Below are 14,156 nucleotides of genomic sequence, written 5' to 3' on the forward strand. Positions count from 1 at the left end.
ACGAACTTACAGCATATGCATTTCCGAAAGTACAAATATTTGAAATAATTATATCTCGTTTGATAAAATATTTGATATTTTGTTTTTCAGATTTTATGCTTCCAATTTGCAGATTTAAACACATAATGTAGACAAAGGGATCAATCTCATCAATACTATTATAGAGTATATAAAATCGCGAACAGATCAAACATGGAGCCCTGTAAACACCACGAGTGGGATCAGGTGTCTGGGAGGAGTAAACGTCCCCACACCCGCCATGACAGCAGATACTTTAGAGAGTTGCTACACGTTTCATTGTTACGTTTTATGAAAACAACAGAGAATCGTACGTATTTGTAATTAAACGATCATACAAGTGCGCACATTTATGAAATAAATAATGTCGATTCGCAGGAGTCCTTCCTTAAGCAAATACAACATAAAGATAAAGATACCTGTAGGACAACACCTCCTGTGATATTGTGTACATACCTTCCTGACACACTAACGTCATCTAGTTTATCCAAGTTTTCCATGCTTCGCTTCACTTCCTCATCCTTGTTCATAAGCGGATTTTTCCTGAAAGTAACGAAAAAACATGTTCTATTTTACTTGATATAGAATTTGAGGAAGATGTGCATCTTGTTTAAAGATCACACGATATGGTTGATAGAGGAACGGAAGATGGTAAACAAGTATACCCATAATCCCTCGGAAAGACAGTATAATATCCTTAGATTGTTTTTCACTGAATATACACTAGCGGTTTTCTTCGTAGTTTTTCTCTAGTGCTATTATAAACATGTAAATATATCTGCGTCATGGTTTTTTTTTTTTACGTTTCAGTTTCCCAACGACATTCTTGCTTGTACGTGCACAGAAAAATATCAATGATTTCATTATAATGAATAAAATTGGTATTACAGAAATATGAAATAAATGTGCATAGAATTCAAATGTTATATTGTTTTAATATTCGTCTGTTTCTTTCACTAGATAGGGAAAGGGGACAATATTCATGATTAAGCAACGTGTATCAACATTCTTGTATTGATGTTAGGCGAGGCTTAATCTGAAAAAGAAATGTAATATTAAGTGCAAGATCTTTTGTAAAGCTTCTTTAATTCTGGGGTGTATAGGGGTGCTCAATTTTGAATACATGTGCTTTAGAATGTTTGGCCCTGAATTGAATTTCTGCTTCTATGCAATAATGAACTGGTAACGATAACGATCGGTGATCAATCTAACAGCTCCTATAAACAATGCAAAATTACGAGTAGAGCACACACAGACCCCTGGATATACCAGAGGTAAGATCAGGTGCGTAAAAGGAATACTCATCCCCTCTCGACCGGTCACACCCGTCGTGAGCCCAAAAATCAGGAAAACTGTGTGTAAAGAATAGCCTAATAATGTGTATGAAACAAGAGGCCCAAGGGCCTAGAATCGCTCTTCTGATAAATTGTACAACGCCACCATTTCTATTCTTAGCCTCTTAGTATTCTAAATCTTTAGTTAAATCCTAAGAATTCAAAAAAAGTAGGTCAATGTGACCTACTTTTTGGTTTACACATTTTGAGAACCCAAGAAATATCAACTGACAAAGTTTGATGATTTTAAGTCAATTAGTATCTGCATATTGAAATATAGATGTCAAATTCCAATCGTAGGTCATGGTGACCTACTTTTTGGTCAGCGAACTCCGAACATGCAAGACCCATCAACTGACAAAGTTTGATGACTGTAGGTCAAATAGTATCTGAAATATATAAATATAGCCGTCCAATTCCAAAAGTAGGTCAAGTTGACTTACTTTTTGGTCGAAACCCTTCGAACATGCAAGACCCAACAACTGACAAAGTTTGATGACTGTAGGTCAAATAGTATCTGAAATATATAAATATAGCCGTCCAATTCCAAAAGTAGGTCAAGTTGACCTACTTTTTGGTCGAAACCCTTCGAACATGCAAGACCCAACAACTGACAAAGTTTGATGACTGTAGGTCAAATAGTATCTGAAATATATAAATATAGCCGTCCAATTCCAAAAGTAGGTCAAGTTGACCTACTTTTTGGTCGAAACCCTTCAAACATGCAAGACCCAACAACTGACAAAGTTTGATGACTGTAGGTCAATTAGTGACTGAAATATATAAATATAACTGTCAAATGCCAAAAGTAGGTCAAGGTGACCTACTTTTTGGTCGAAACCCTTCGAACATGCAAGACCCATCAACTGACAAAGTTTGATGACTATAGGTCAAATAGTATCTGAAATATATAAATATAGCCGTCCAATTCCAAAAGTAGGTCAAGGTGACCTACTGTTTGGTCGACACACTCCGTAGACTCAAGATGCATCAACTGTCAAAGTTTGATGATTGTAGGTCAATTAGTGACTGAAATATATAAATATAACTGTCAAATGCCAAAAGTAGGTCACAGTGACCTACTTTTTGGTCGATACACTCCGAAGACTCAAGATGCATCAACTGACAAAGTTTGATGATTGTAAGTCAAATAGTGTCTGAAATATAGTAATTTAGCTGTCAAATACCAAAAGTAGGTCACGGTGACCTACTTTTTGGTCGACACAAACCGAAGACTGATGACGCATCAACTGACAAAGTTTGATGATACTAGGTTTTACAGTGCCCAAAATATGCATCTAAAATTGAAAATGTGAAATTTGAATATCTGCAAAATTCAAAAAGTAGGTCACTGTGACCTACTTTTTTATAAATATGTTTCAAGGCCTCAAGATGCATCAACTTACAAGATTTGATGATTCTAAACCTCTCGGTATTTGAAATAACAACTTAAAATATATCTATAAATGATAAGCCATAAAATTCAGAAAGTAGGTCACGGTGACCTATTTTTTAGTTGACGCATTTTAAGGTCCCATGATCCACCAACTGACAAGTTTTGATGATCATATGCTTCAAAGTGTCCAAGATATGCATCAAAATTAATTTTAAAATAAATACCTGCAAAATTCAAAAAGTAGGTCACCGTGACCTACTTTTGAGACAACTTGACACAAGGTCCTAAGATGCATCAACTGTCAAAATTTGATGATCCTAGTCCTTATAATGACTAAAATATCAAAGATTTAAGGAAATATAAATTTAGGTCAACTTTGAAGTGACCTTGAGACCACGCCCTTTGCCCCAGGGTAATGCCTTGAACAATTTTTAATCTACAACATATCCTCATCCTTATGTGTAAGTTTGGTGATAATCTGCCCAGTGGTTCTTGAGAAGAAGATTTTTTAGCAACCACTACTTTTGTTTGTATTTTCCTGATTATCTCCCCTTGTTAAAGGGTCACATCCCTCTGTTTAGTATGTTTGAAAGTCCTTGGGCCAATGATACCCTGTAACAAATTTGAAAAAAATTGGCCAAGGCGTTCTTGAGTTATATCCCTTTTTCTAAAAAGTTTACGCACACCGCACAAATGGCCATAGCATTAGCTCTTTGAGCCTTCGGCTCAGAAGAGCGAAAAAGTCAAACAGCATTTGATCCAATGACAGATTGTATTGGTAAATTAGATCGCTAAAACGATTGTAGAATTTGCAAAATGCTGAATTTCAAGGAGACTGTTGAAACTCTCGTAACATCAACTTATTTGTCAGTGATTTAAAACCTGATCATACAGAGAACAAGATCTTGCGTATCGAATCGGTTCAGAGACATAAACACTAGATGCATGTGATGATAACTCTGATATTACAGAGTCCAGTGTGGATGCTAAAATACAATATATGCATACAATTACGTGTGTTATGTATGTGCCTTCATTAGAATTATAGTTTGTGGGCAAATCATGTTTAAAATATATTGTTAATGTGTATAAATTTGAAGTTTCTTACTCAATTTGAACTTTAAAGTAAGTAGGTCAATCAATACCATTCACCCCTGTCTTTACACACAACAATCCTTTTATTAAAACTATCATATATATATGTAACTTTAATGAACAACTTTTGCTACGGAATTAACAGTTTTCCAGCGTTTTCGACGAAGAAAGCACAGAATGGATCTACGATCAAAGCTTGGCATCACCATTGTACAATGATTTCAGTCCTTGGAACAAAATAAAGTACGGTTGTCGAAATAGGGTCAACGCTATAAATACACTGTAGAAACTAGCACATTCCTCAATATCTAAAACTAGCTAAACCATTAAAGTGATTAGAAGTATACATGTTCGTGGTGAAGTTGTTTATTGGTTAGCGACATGTTACTTACGTGGATGAATAAACGTTACTACCAGGTAGATGTAAGCTTTGTTTCTTTTCTTTTCGATCTGAAGAATAATGATGAAACAATATCTATATTTTCATGTACATTTACCCTAAGACTGGATTATCTATACTTCATAATTGGATACATTCTTACCTGCTGTTGGTATGTTGGCAGCTTTAAGTTTTGTTTTGTATCTAAAACAGAAATCCAAACAATTCAGTCTTGCTGGAATTCTACCTTTTTAAAACAATTACCTTACTATTATTTTGATTCATCATCTATAATGTAACATTTCAAAATGTTTGATTAAACGATATTTTTTTAATATCCACTCCTCGAATAACATCTTCATGAAAGGTGAAGAAAAGCGACATCGTTCAATCTCGAAATTCCTACAAGAAATACAAAATAGAAATTTAACCAAACACGGACCCCTGGACATACCAGAGGTGGGATCAGGTGCCAAGGAGTAGTAAGCATCCCCTGTAGACCGGTCACACCCGCCGTGAGCTCTATATCTTGATAAGGTAAACGGAGTAATTCGTAGTCAAATATGTGTACCAAACGACTTAACGATCGGTATGAAAAACATCAGGCAGCATTTGACCCAATGATAGGTTGTATTGGTAAACTAGATCATTATAACGACTGTAGAATTTGCGAAATTTTAAATTTAAATGTGACAGTTGAAACCCCTGTAACATCAACTTGTTCTTCAGTAGACTGCTTCGATTTAAAAACTTATCATACACAGAACAAGCCCTTGCGTGTCGAGTCAGTTGAGAGATATGACCACTATATGCATATCATAATGGAGTATTGCTACATAAATTTAGAAGTTGATGATGGGGAAGTTTTATATCGCTTATCCATTATCATTTTGCTAACGAAAGGGTAAAACTCTCACAAATCCTAATAAATAAAGCGTTAATAACTTTGGGGGTATTGCCAATTATATCTTTGTTTCCCACAATGACAACCTTGACATAGTTTTTCATATACACTGTTCGGGATCCAGATATGCAGTGTTTTGGAACATTTTAAAGAAAGTGTCGAAATATCTTTTATTGCCATTTATCATTATTTAGATAAATGCCTTTAATCTATGGGCAGGCGCGACAACTCCTGCAACCTTGTTCCTGAATTCCAAACGTTTTAGCGACCGAGCATAATTATTACGTGTCAAGCCTAGTGACCCGGATCATTCATCACATTATTCGGCCATCTTTAACTGTTGTCACATCACAATCGCAATCGACTACCATCAGACAAAATGCTTCCAAAAAAGAGACGTGCGACTACGTCAACCAGAACGACAAAGCAGTCGAAAGTCAGAAAAATGCCTGATTCGTCGTCTCGGCCCAGTAAAAGAGCTACGAGACCGGTAAAGGAAAAACAGCCCCCCAGGCCCATTCCTGCAGCTTGTGCAACCACGCCACCGCAGCCCCTTGACGAGAGGGAAGGTTTTGTTATCAACCCACAGCCGGGAGCGAGTGTGGTGGGTGCATCAGGTAACATTATTGATTTTGCTGGGCCCGACCCAGATACTGATAGCTTGTATCATTCCGATAATAATTTCGCTGTATCGGGTCAAAGTAGATCTTGTGAATTTAGTACGGGTCTTTCGTTTGGCGAACAGGTCCAGGTCAGTCGGCCTGTATCAGATGCAAGCATCTTTGATCCTATAGGTATGCATGTGCCGCAGGCCATTAAGGTAGGTCCTTAGTCCTGGATTTTTGGGGTTTAGGTAGCATTTTTTTGTTTGGAATCAATAAATTAACATTCAGAGTAATGAAAAAAAGCAAAACAGTTAAGGGTTTCCATATTAATTTTCATTAAATACACCACTAAAGTCATATACCCCGATGTAGATTTTTATGAAATTCATTGGAAACAGTTATTTGTTGTTATTTTAATATAAAAACAACAAAATGTTTTTTGAATTGCATTTATTTATCGGGAAACATGTCAATAACTAAAACACATGTCATTTTCAATATGTTCATCAAGTTTTAGAATAATATGTGGAAAATTATTGAATTAGCGTTATTCCCCAAAATGTTAAAAACAAACAAATGTGGACGCATTTTCCTTATAGCATGGTTTACATATCATTTTTTCTGTTTATATTAGTAGAGTTACATCTGTTATAGTTATTCATGGGAAAAAATCCATACCTTTCCTTAATAATTTCAAATCTATAGCTTCCAGATTATGTATACCCCCATCAAAAACTGAAGTCTGGCACCATACAGCTGAGCTATTTAAATCACTCGGGATTAAAATTGTATGTAATTTCATGAAAAGACACAGATAATGATTCCTTATCACCTTGGTAAACTGTTTGTCAAAAATAAAGGAAATCTATCGCATTATGGACTTGATAAATAATTGAATGAAAACAGAGTTATTGTCCTTGGATTCAATATTTTGAAACATATCATTGACTATTCAAATATAACTAAGAAGTTTGAAATATTTTATGGCTAACAAGATTTTTTACAATAACTATTGGAAAAGATTCCAACAAAATTTATGTTCCTATCATTAAATTATTGACTTTGCAAAATCCTATGACGTCACACGAGTGTGGAACTACGTTAAGTCAAAAATATGGGCAGGTCAATACATTGACTTGCCTCTATTATTGAAACAAGCACGTGACTTGCGCACCGAGCCCCATGTTACGGGTGAACTGGTAATAAGAAATGGGCAAATTACCATAGAGAAACAACAACTCAAGACTATTAATAGCATCCATACATGGACAACGGCGTTTATGATTTATATGTCCATATTTCTGGAAAAGTCTCCACACAAAGGCCAGGAACTACTCAAATATATGCACAATATTCGCCTGGCAGCAAATAGATCGGGGCATTCCGGGTGGGCCAAGTATGACGAACAGTTCCGACTCAAAAAAGAGCGGCACCCCACCCTACCATGGGGAGTAGTAGACTCCGAATTATGGGTTATGCACATTTCCTCCCCACAGTCTGCTCAGTCGAACCAAATATTTGACAGTGAGAATAAGGCCCCTTTTCGTAACAACTTCAGTCGAAAACCACAAGCCACCCAGGGTCCTAACTCCCAGGGAGGGGGATATGGTTCCAAAGCCACTGCAGCAGCCAACAATACAACTAAGGCCGCAGGCGTCTGTTTTGCGTTCAACAGGGGCTCCTGTTCCTTTAACCCCTGTAGGTTTCGACACCGGTGCTCAGCCTGTGGGGGACCCCACCCTCAAGCAAACTGTCCCCAGTAATAATCTCTATAGCTTGGCATGCACACCTATTAAATACTCCGAATTATGTAACGCACTTTTGTCATATCCCCATTTATCGGATCAAATTCAACTTAGGCACGGCTTTAAGTATGGCTTCCCCTTGCACTATGCAGGTCCTAGACTACACCGAGAAGCCAAGAACTTAAAATCTGCACGCTTAGCACCCCAGTTAGTAGAGCAGAAGTTAAATAAAGAAGTTAAGCTGGGCAGAATGGCTGGTCCCTATGACGCCATTCCTTTTCCTACACTCAGAGTTTCTCCGGTCGGCCTCGTCCCCAAAAAAGATGGCGATCAACGCTTAATTCACCATCTGTCATACCCTGAGTTTGAGTCGGTCAATGATTATATCGATCCACACATTTGTACGGTCAAATATAGTAACGTAGATGAAGCTGTTCTTATGATTCAAAAATTAGGCCAAGGGGCATTGTTAGCAAAATCCGACCTCAAGAGTGCCTTCCGTTTACTACCCATATACCCAGGCGACTTCGATTTACTTGGCATTAAATCTAATGGCAAATATTATTACGATAAGTGCTTACCCTTTGGTTCCAAGCTTTCGTGTGCACTTTTTAACAAATTTAGCTCTTTCTTGCATTGGCTTATAACTAAGGAATCCGGTAACCATCACATTATCCACTATCTGGATGATTTTTTATTTGGAGGTAAAAAACAACAGGGTACATGCGGATACACATTGCAAATATTTCACCAACAGTGTGAACATTTAGGGGTTCCTATATCCCAGGATAAGACTGTGGAGCCAACTACTTGCTTAGTTTTCTTAGGCATTGAATTTGATACCATTTCCATGCATATGCGATTACCACAGGATAAACTCGTTGAGTTACGTCAAAAAATTCAATTCTGCATTGATACTAAGAAAATCACACTCCGGGAACTCCAATCATTAATCGGGTCGCTAAACTTCGCCTGTCAAGTAGTGGCCCCAGGCCGAGCCTTCATCCGCAGACTAGTAGACGCCACTGTAGGTATTAGGAAACCTAGCTTTAAAATTAGAGTTTCTTCCGCTATGAAGTTGGATATAGAAACTTGGTTGCTATTCCTTCAGAACTACAACGGTATTACATTATTTCCCCATAGGCTATGGTGCGCTAACGAAACCATTAATTTCTATACAGACAGTGCGGGTGGTGAGTCTGGCGGTTTTGGTATATATTTCGAAGGTAGATGGGCCTTTGGCAGATGGCCAAAACAGTGGGATACGCTAGGTAGGTTTCAGGACTTAACTTTCTTGGAGATGTTTCCTGTCGTCGCGGCCCTAACAGTTTGGGGGCCATTACTGGCCAACAAACGGATATTATTTCATATTGACAATCAAGCAGTAGTTCACATTATAAACAAACAAACGTCCAAATCCCAAGATGTCATGGTTCTGGTAAGGCGATTCGTTCTTAAAACTATGACTTTCAATATCAACTTTAGAGCTGAATACATACATACTAAATCAAATGCTATAGCGGATTCAATTTCTCGTTGCCAGTGGTCACGTTTTCGGACTTTAGCGCCGCAGGCAGATCCGATGCCTACCCCGCTTCCCCCAGAAATTTGGCAAGTTTAAGCCAGGAGGCCAACAGATTACTCCAGGCATCGGTAGCTCCCAAAACCAGGCAGACCTATAATACAGCTTACGAAATCTTCAATCAGTTCAGGTATCACCTTCAACTACCAGTAATTTGGCCAGCCCCTTTAGAACATATTGTGCAATTCTTGGCATACTTGTCTCTCAAAGGCCGATCCCCATCTAGTTTGAGAACTTACATATCAGGCTTATCACACATTTTTAAAATACAGGGCATGGCGGACAATACTAAATCTTTTATGGTCGCTAAGATTTTGGAAGGAGCAAACCGACTGGCAGGGAAGCGGGATATTCGAGCTCCAATCACGTACAAAATTCTCCTTAAGATCATCACGGCACTAGTCAACGTCTGTTCATCTAGTTATGAAACGCTCCTATTTCAGGCGGCCTTTAGTCTAGCATTTTTTGGATTCATGCGAGTAGGTGAATTAACCATGCAATCGCTTAAGAGTACTAGCCCAAGTACTTTGCAGCGTAGGGATATCGAATTAGTCACACTAAATGGCCAGCCCAAAGTTAAGCTCACAATCCGGCAATCCAAAACCGACCAGCTGGGCAAACCATGTACTTTATTTCTTTCAAAGACAGGTGATGTGGCTTGCCCGGTGGCGGCTATTAGCAAATACTTAGCAATAAGGAACCCCGCATTACCACTAAATAGTCCATTCCTAATACATTTTGACGGTAATCCCCTCACGCGTTATCAGTTTGCTGCATTGGTGGCTAAAGCGCTGAGTTTTTGTGAAATTAGCACTGCATGTTTCAAATCACATTCTTTTCGGATTGGGGCTGCCACTGAGGCTGCCATGAGGGGCATTTCAGATCAGACAATCAAACATTGGGGTAGGTGGAAATCCAGTGCTTATGCCACTTACATTAGATTTCCCGAACATTAACTGCTGATTTTTCACTGGTTCACTCACAGTACTAACGTACCTCAAGTTTTCTAGGTGTAAAGAAAACCATATGGGTGATTGGCTCTTCCATTGTGTACTGGGCTGCACACAGTGCCTTTAAACGTCCTGGAGGAAAACACTTGAACCTGCAACTCAACAACCTGTCCATAGAATGGTTCGGCACCAGGGGAATGAAATGGCAAGACTTCGACCCCTTGTTCGAAAGTAAACTAAAAACCAACCCCCCTCCTCATTACTTAGTTGTTCACCTCGGTTCCAATGACCTTGGGTTGGCCACTTCATTGGAGCTATTCCACTCCATCAAATGCTCATTCTTGCGATGCAAACTTTTAGCCCCCAACTTGTCTATTATATGGTCAGATATGTTACCACGTCTTTATTGGCACAATGCCAGTGACGAATCTAAAGTCGAGGCAGCTCGGAAGAATATCAATCGTAAGGTTAAACAGTTTATCAAACAAGAGGGAGGGTTTGTGATTCGTTACCCTTCCATTACATTTGCGGACAAGCAGCTCTTCAGGTTCGACGGAACTCATCTTAATGATTTGGGTAACTCTGCATTCCTCAATACCTTACAAGGGGGACTGGAAACCTTCCTGTTGTCCAAACACCACATTAAAGTTTACCCTGATGATCTTGAAATCCCAAAGTAAGTTAAACACCCCCCCCCCATCCTCATGTGAGCCCGTCAATCTCTTAGGCAGCTTAATTTTTATACTTCTTCTAGATATCCTAATTTCACATAACGCTCTGTGGCAGGTGTGCTCGTATAGACAAGCACATTTGGCGGAATTCGGGGATTACCACAAATGAAAATTTCTCTCATGTCTGGCTCAAAACTCTGGAGAATCTATTCTCAGTACTGAGGAGGATTTGGGGCCACCTCAGTGGTACCTGTGGGACCGGCTTGACCCTTGCTGTACCAAGGGCAAGTCTTTGGGGTTTACCCCTGGGGGTCTTAACAATGACCAAGGTGTGTACCAGGGGAGACAGGATAGAGTTAGGGCCTGAGTCAGAACTGAAATTATCATCGGACGTGGCATTCACTCTTGTAAGGTGGTACCAAGAGGTCTGTTCCCACCACAGTTACCTGTGGGGGCGCTTTGTGCCAGTGTTAAAGGGAGGTAATCCCTGGGTGCTTAGTGATTCCCCGGGTTGACCGCAGGGATAGTATTTTCATGTTAAATGGATTGTGCCAACACCTGCCACTAAATTGTATATTGTCTAATAAATCTGCTAAAATGTTGACTGCATTATGTATAATAAATCTGGGTTTAATTCAATTTTGTTAATCTTGTCTGCATCTTGGATTAATTAATATTCGCAAATACTGTAAAAAATATCTCAATTGCTGGTGGACGGTTTTTGTTGATTGCTAAGAGCGCTGGGTTATAGATTAATTATTACAATTTGTGTACATCCATACCTACTATAGCTCAAACATTGTCTTTTGTTGATAGAGGTGTTTCACAGACAATCAATCCTAATATATTGATTCAAAGGAACTTCTGCATTTTGGTAAGAATGTTGGAAAGGAAATGCTTGTCTAACACAGTGCGGAATGTATGAGAGGCTATGTAAAATCTACCATTCTATGATAGCCAATATCAAAATATTTGAAAATGTGAGAAAACTAGAATTCATATAAATTTTCTGTAAGCAAGACAAGTCAGCGTGTAACTAAAGCGTCCTTTGTTTATCTGACGCGCGACAATGCTATCTTGTAGTATGCAGATTTGTTTAAAACGAATATTGGTGCATATCAGAAATTTAATTTTGCACGGTAGGTTATTCATCTTATAATTATGGTTGTTTCGAATTGTGCTCCTCGTTATGACTTTACTACTATGATGCACTCACATGAATATGAAGATATATAGACAGCAAAACACCAATTAATCCGATTGTTTCCCGATTGATTTCTCTCTCTCAAAATACCTACCTCTTGGTACTCTTGATATAGAAATAAATAATGATACACAGGATGAGTGATAGCAGAGCAATAACGGCGATCAGAATGTACGTCTCCTTATTCTTTAGACTCGATTGATCTGCTGGCCCTGATTGCATCAGCTGTATAAAACAAAATAAAAACGATAACAAAAACTCTGTTTATTGTCAGTATACTACTTGCGACCCATTCAAGTGCGGGAAATACTGCAGTAATAGACAATTTACGAATTCATGAAGAGTTCAATTTTCAATTTTAATGAAGGTCTTGTTAATATGTACTAAAGTTCAAAAGTAGACAATTGATAGCTATACTATCAGTTTTGTTTCACACAAATTGGAATATATATCTGGGAAGGGTGATAGTTCTGTGTTAGGTTGAGAGGTATCGCGATCTTATTCTTGACTGAAAAACAAACATTTGATTGATACAGGCACAATGTTCAGTGGCTGATCTGAAGGATATGTTTACCCCTACTACATGTACCTCTATTTGATTGATCATTTTAAATCAAACTAGTCATTTGAGGTTCTTCAATTCTCCTTTATCGAACGGAAAAGTCAAATGTGGAAATAGCCCTTTTCTGGATCTGGGTGTAATTTCAAATTCAAAGGTTTGATGTTTCATTTACCCATTTTTTATCTATAAAAACCAACCCATCATGTTAATCTCATCGGGCTATTTTTTGTTTCAACAGCTCTATATTATAATCTTCATAGCTCTTATCCTTGGACAAATTTGGCTCCACTTTTTTGGCACGCTGTTTTTGGCTATATTTAGCTCTAAAACTTCATAGTTATTTCGGATTTCAAACATTTGGGTTGAGCATCACTGAAGAGACATTATTTGTCGAAATGCGCATCTGGTGCATCAAAATTGGTACCGTATAAGTTTTACATTATGACCCCTGGGTCGAGGCCTCTGCTGGTGGACTGTTAGTCCCCGAAGGTCTCTACAGCCCAGTAGCTAAGTACTTCGTTACTAGCTTGATAATACGGTTGTATATTTAATTGCTGTTATAAAATTTAGAAATTCGTTTAAAAATTAAGGATTATCTCCATCATGCAAAGCTCTTATCCTTCGACGAATTTGGCTCCACCTTTTTGGCACGCTGTTTTTGGCTATATTTAGCTCTAAAACTTTATAGTTATTTCGGATTTCAAACATTTGGGTTGAGCATCACTGAAGAGACATTATTTGTCGAAATGCGCATCTGGTGCATCAAAATTGGTACCGTATAAGTTTTACATTATGACCCCTGGGTCGAGGCCTCTGCTGGTGGACTGTTAGTCCCCGAGGGTCTCTACAGCCCAGTAGCTAAGTACTTCGTTACTAGCTTGAAAATACGGATGTATATTTAATTGCTGTTATAAAATTTAGAAATTCGTTTCAAAATTAAGGATTATCTCCCTCATGCATAGCTCTTATCCTTCGACGAATTTGGCTCCACTTTTTTGGCACGCTGTTTTTGGTTATATTTTTAACTCTAAAACTTCATAGTTATTTCGGATTTCAAACATTTAGGTTGAGCATCACTGAAGAGACATTATTTGTCGAAATGCGGATCTGGTGCATCAAAATTGGTACCGTATAAGTTTTACATATACATGTACAATGGGGCTTTTATTACTAATTGAAACTTACATTTATTGACTTTATAGAATACAGATCTGCGATGTTCTTTAACGTATCGCCTTTTCCTCCAGATACACTGTCGATGGTTCTACAAAATAAATATAAATAAAAACTTGAAAGTATGCAAGCAGTATTTCAAATTGTTGAAATGCAAAACAGAAAGCCTGGTTTGACTCACTTTAATACATCTTTTGCCTCCAAAATTTGCTCTGTTGCTCTGTTAACTACATGGAATTTCAACAAAGTTCTACAAATACACCGTGGAAAATGTATGTATAACTAAGATTCTATATCCCAACTGCCATTTCAAAATATGGAATTCTTCAAAATCATGCTTCAGTTTAATACACATGTAATATCCCAGTCAATGGGTCGTATGAAAATGAATTACCGTACCTATACTGGATTCCTAACCTTCATAAAAACCCTTACAAAGATACATTACTGGATTCAGTAAATGATCTACCAAGACGACAATATTAACAGCTGTGAATGAGAAACTTTCAACGTACTGTGCGACTACATATGGTCGAAG

The 14,156-nt window shown here is 38.0% G+C and overlaps 2 protein-coding genes across 2 annotated transcripts in view; one reads left to right on the forward strand and one right to left on the reverse strand.

Annotated features, from left to right (window-relative positions):
• Positions 1 to 14,156, reverse strand: part of LOC125668031 (cadherin-23-like) — a 90,486-nt gene that overhangs the window by 2,759 nt on the left and 73,571 nt on the right. The window contains exons 32-37 of the mRNA XM_056163829.1: positions 13,800 to 13,868; positions 13,631 to 13,709; positions 11,978 to 12,108; positions 4,386 to 4,426; positions 4,236 to 4,293; positions 475 to 561 (exon numbers count right to left, since the gene is read on the reverse strand). Of these exons, the coding sequence (XP_056019804.1) occupies positions 475 to 561; positions 4,236 to 4,293; positions 4,386 to 4,426; positions 11,978 to 12,108; positions 13,631 to 13,709; positions 13,800 to 13,868 (465 nt within the window). The remainder of the gene's footprint in view (positions 1 to 474; positions 562 to 4,235; positions 4,294 to 4,385; positions 4,427 to 11,977; positions 12,109 to 13,630; positions 13,710 to 13,799; positions 13,869 to 14,156) is intronic.
• On the forward strand, positions 5,275 to 11,358 carry LOC125668030 (uncharacterized). The gene is made up of 2 exons (XM_048901766.2): positions 5,275 to 5,946; positions 6,838 to 11,358. The coding sequence occupies exons 1-2, from the start codon at positions 5,506 to 5,508 to the stop codon at positions 7,492 to 7,494; spliced, it is 1,098 nt and encodes a 365-aa protein (XP_048757723.2). The 5' UTR covers positions 5,275 to 5,505; the 3' UTR covers positions 7,495 to 11,358.

This window comes from Ostrea edulis, chromosome 4, assembly GCF_947568905.1.
Source record: "Ostrea edulis chromosome 4, xbOstEdul1.1, whole genome shotgun sequence".
NCBI classification, from domain to species: Eukaryota; Metazoa; Mollusca; class Bivalvia; order Ostreida; family Ostreidae; genus Ostrea; species Ostrea edulis.

Coding starts and splice junctions, on each gene's coding strand:
- LOC125668030 (XM_048901766.2), top strand. CDS start 5,506: ATGCTTCCAAAAAAGAGACGTGCGACTACGTCAACCAGAACGACAAAG. Junction 5,947..6,837: donor ATGTGCCGCAGGCCATTAAG/GTAGGTCCTTAG, acceptor AACTACGTTAAG/TCAAAAATATGGGCAGGTCA.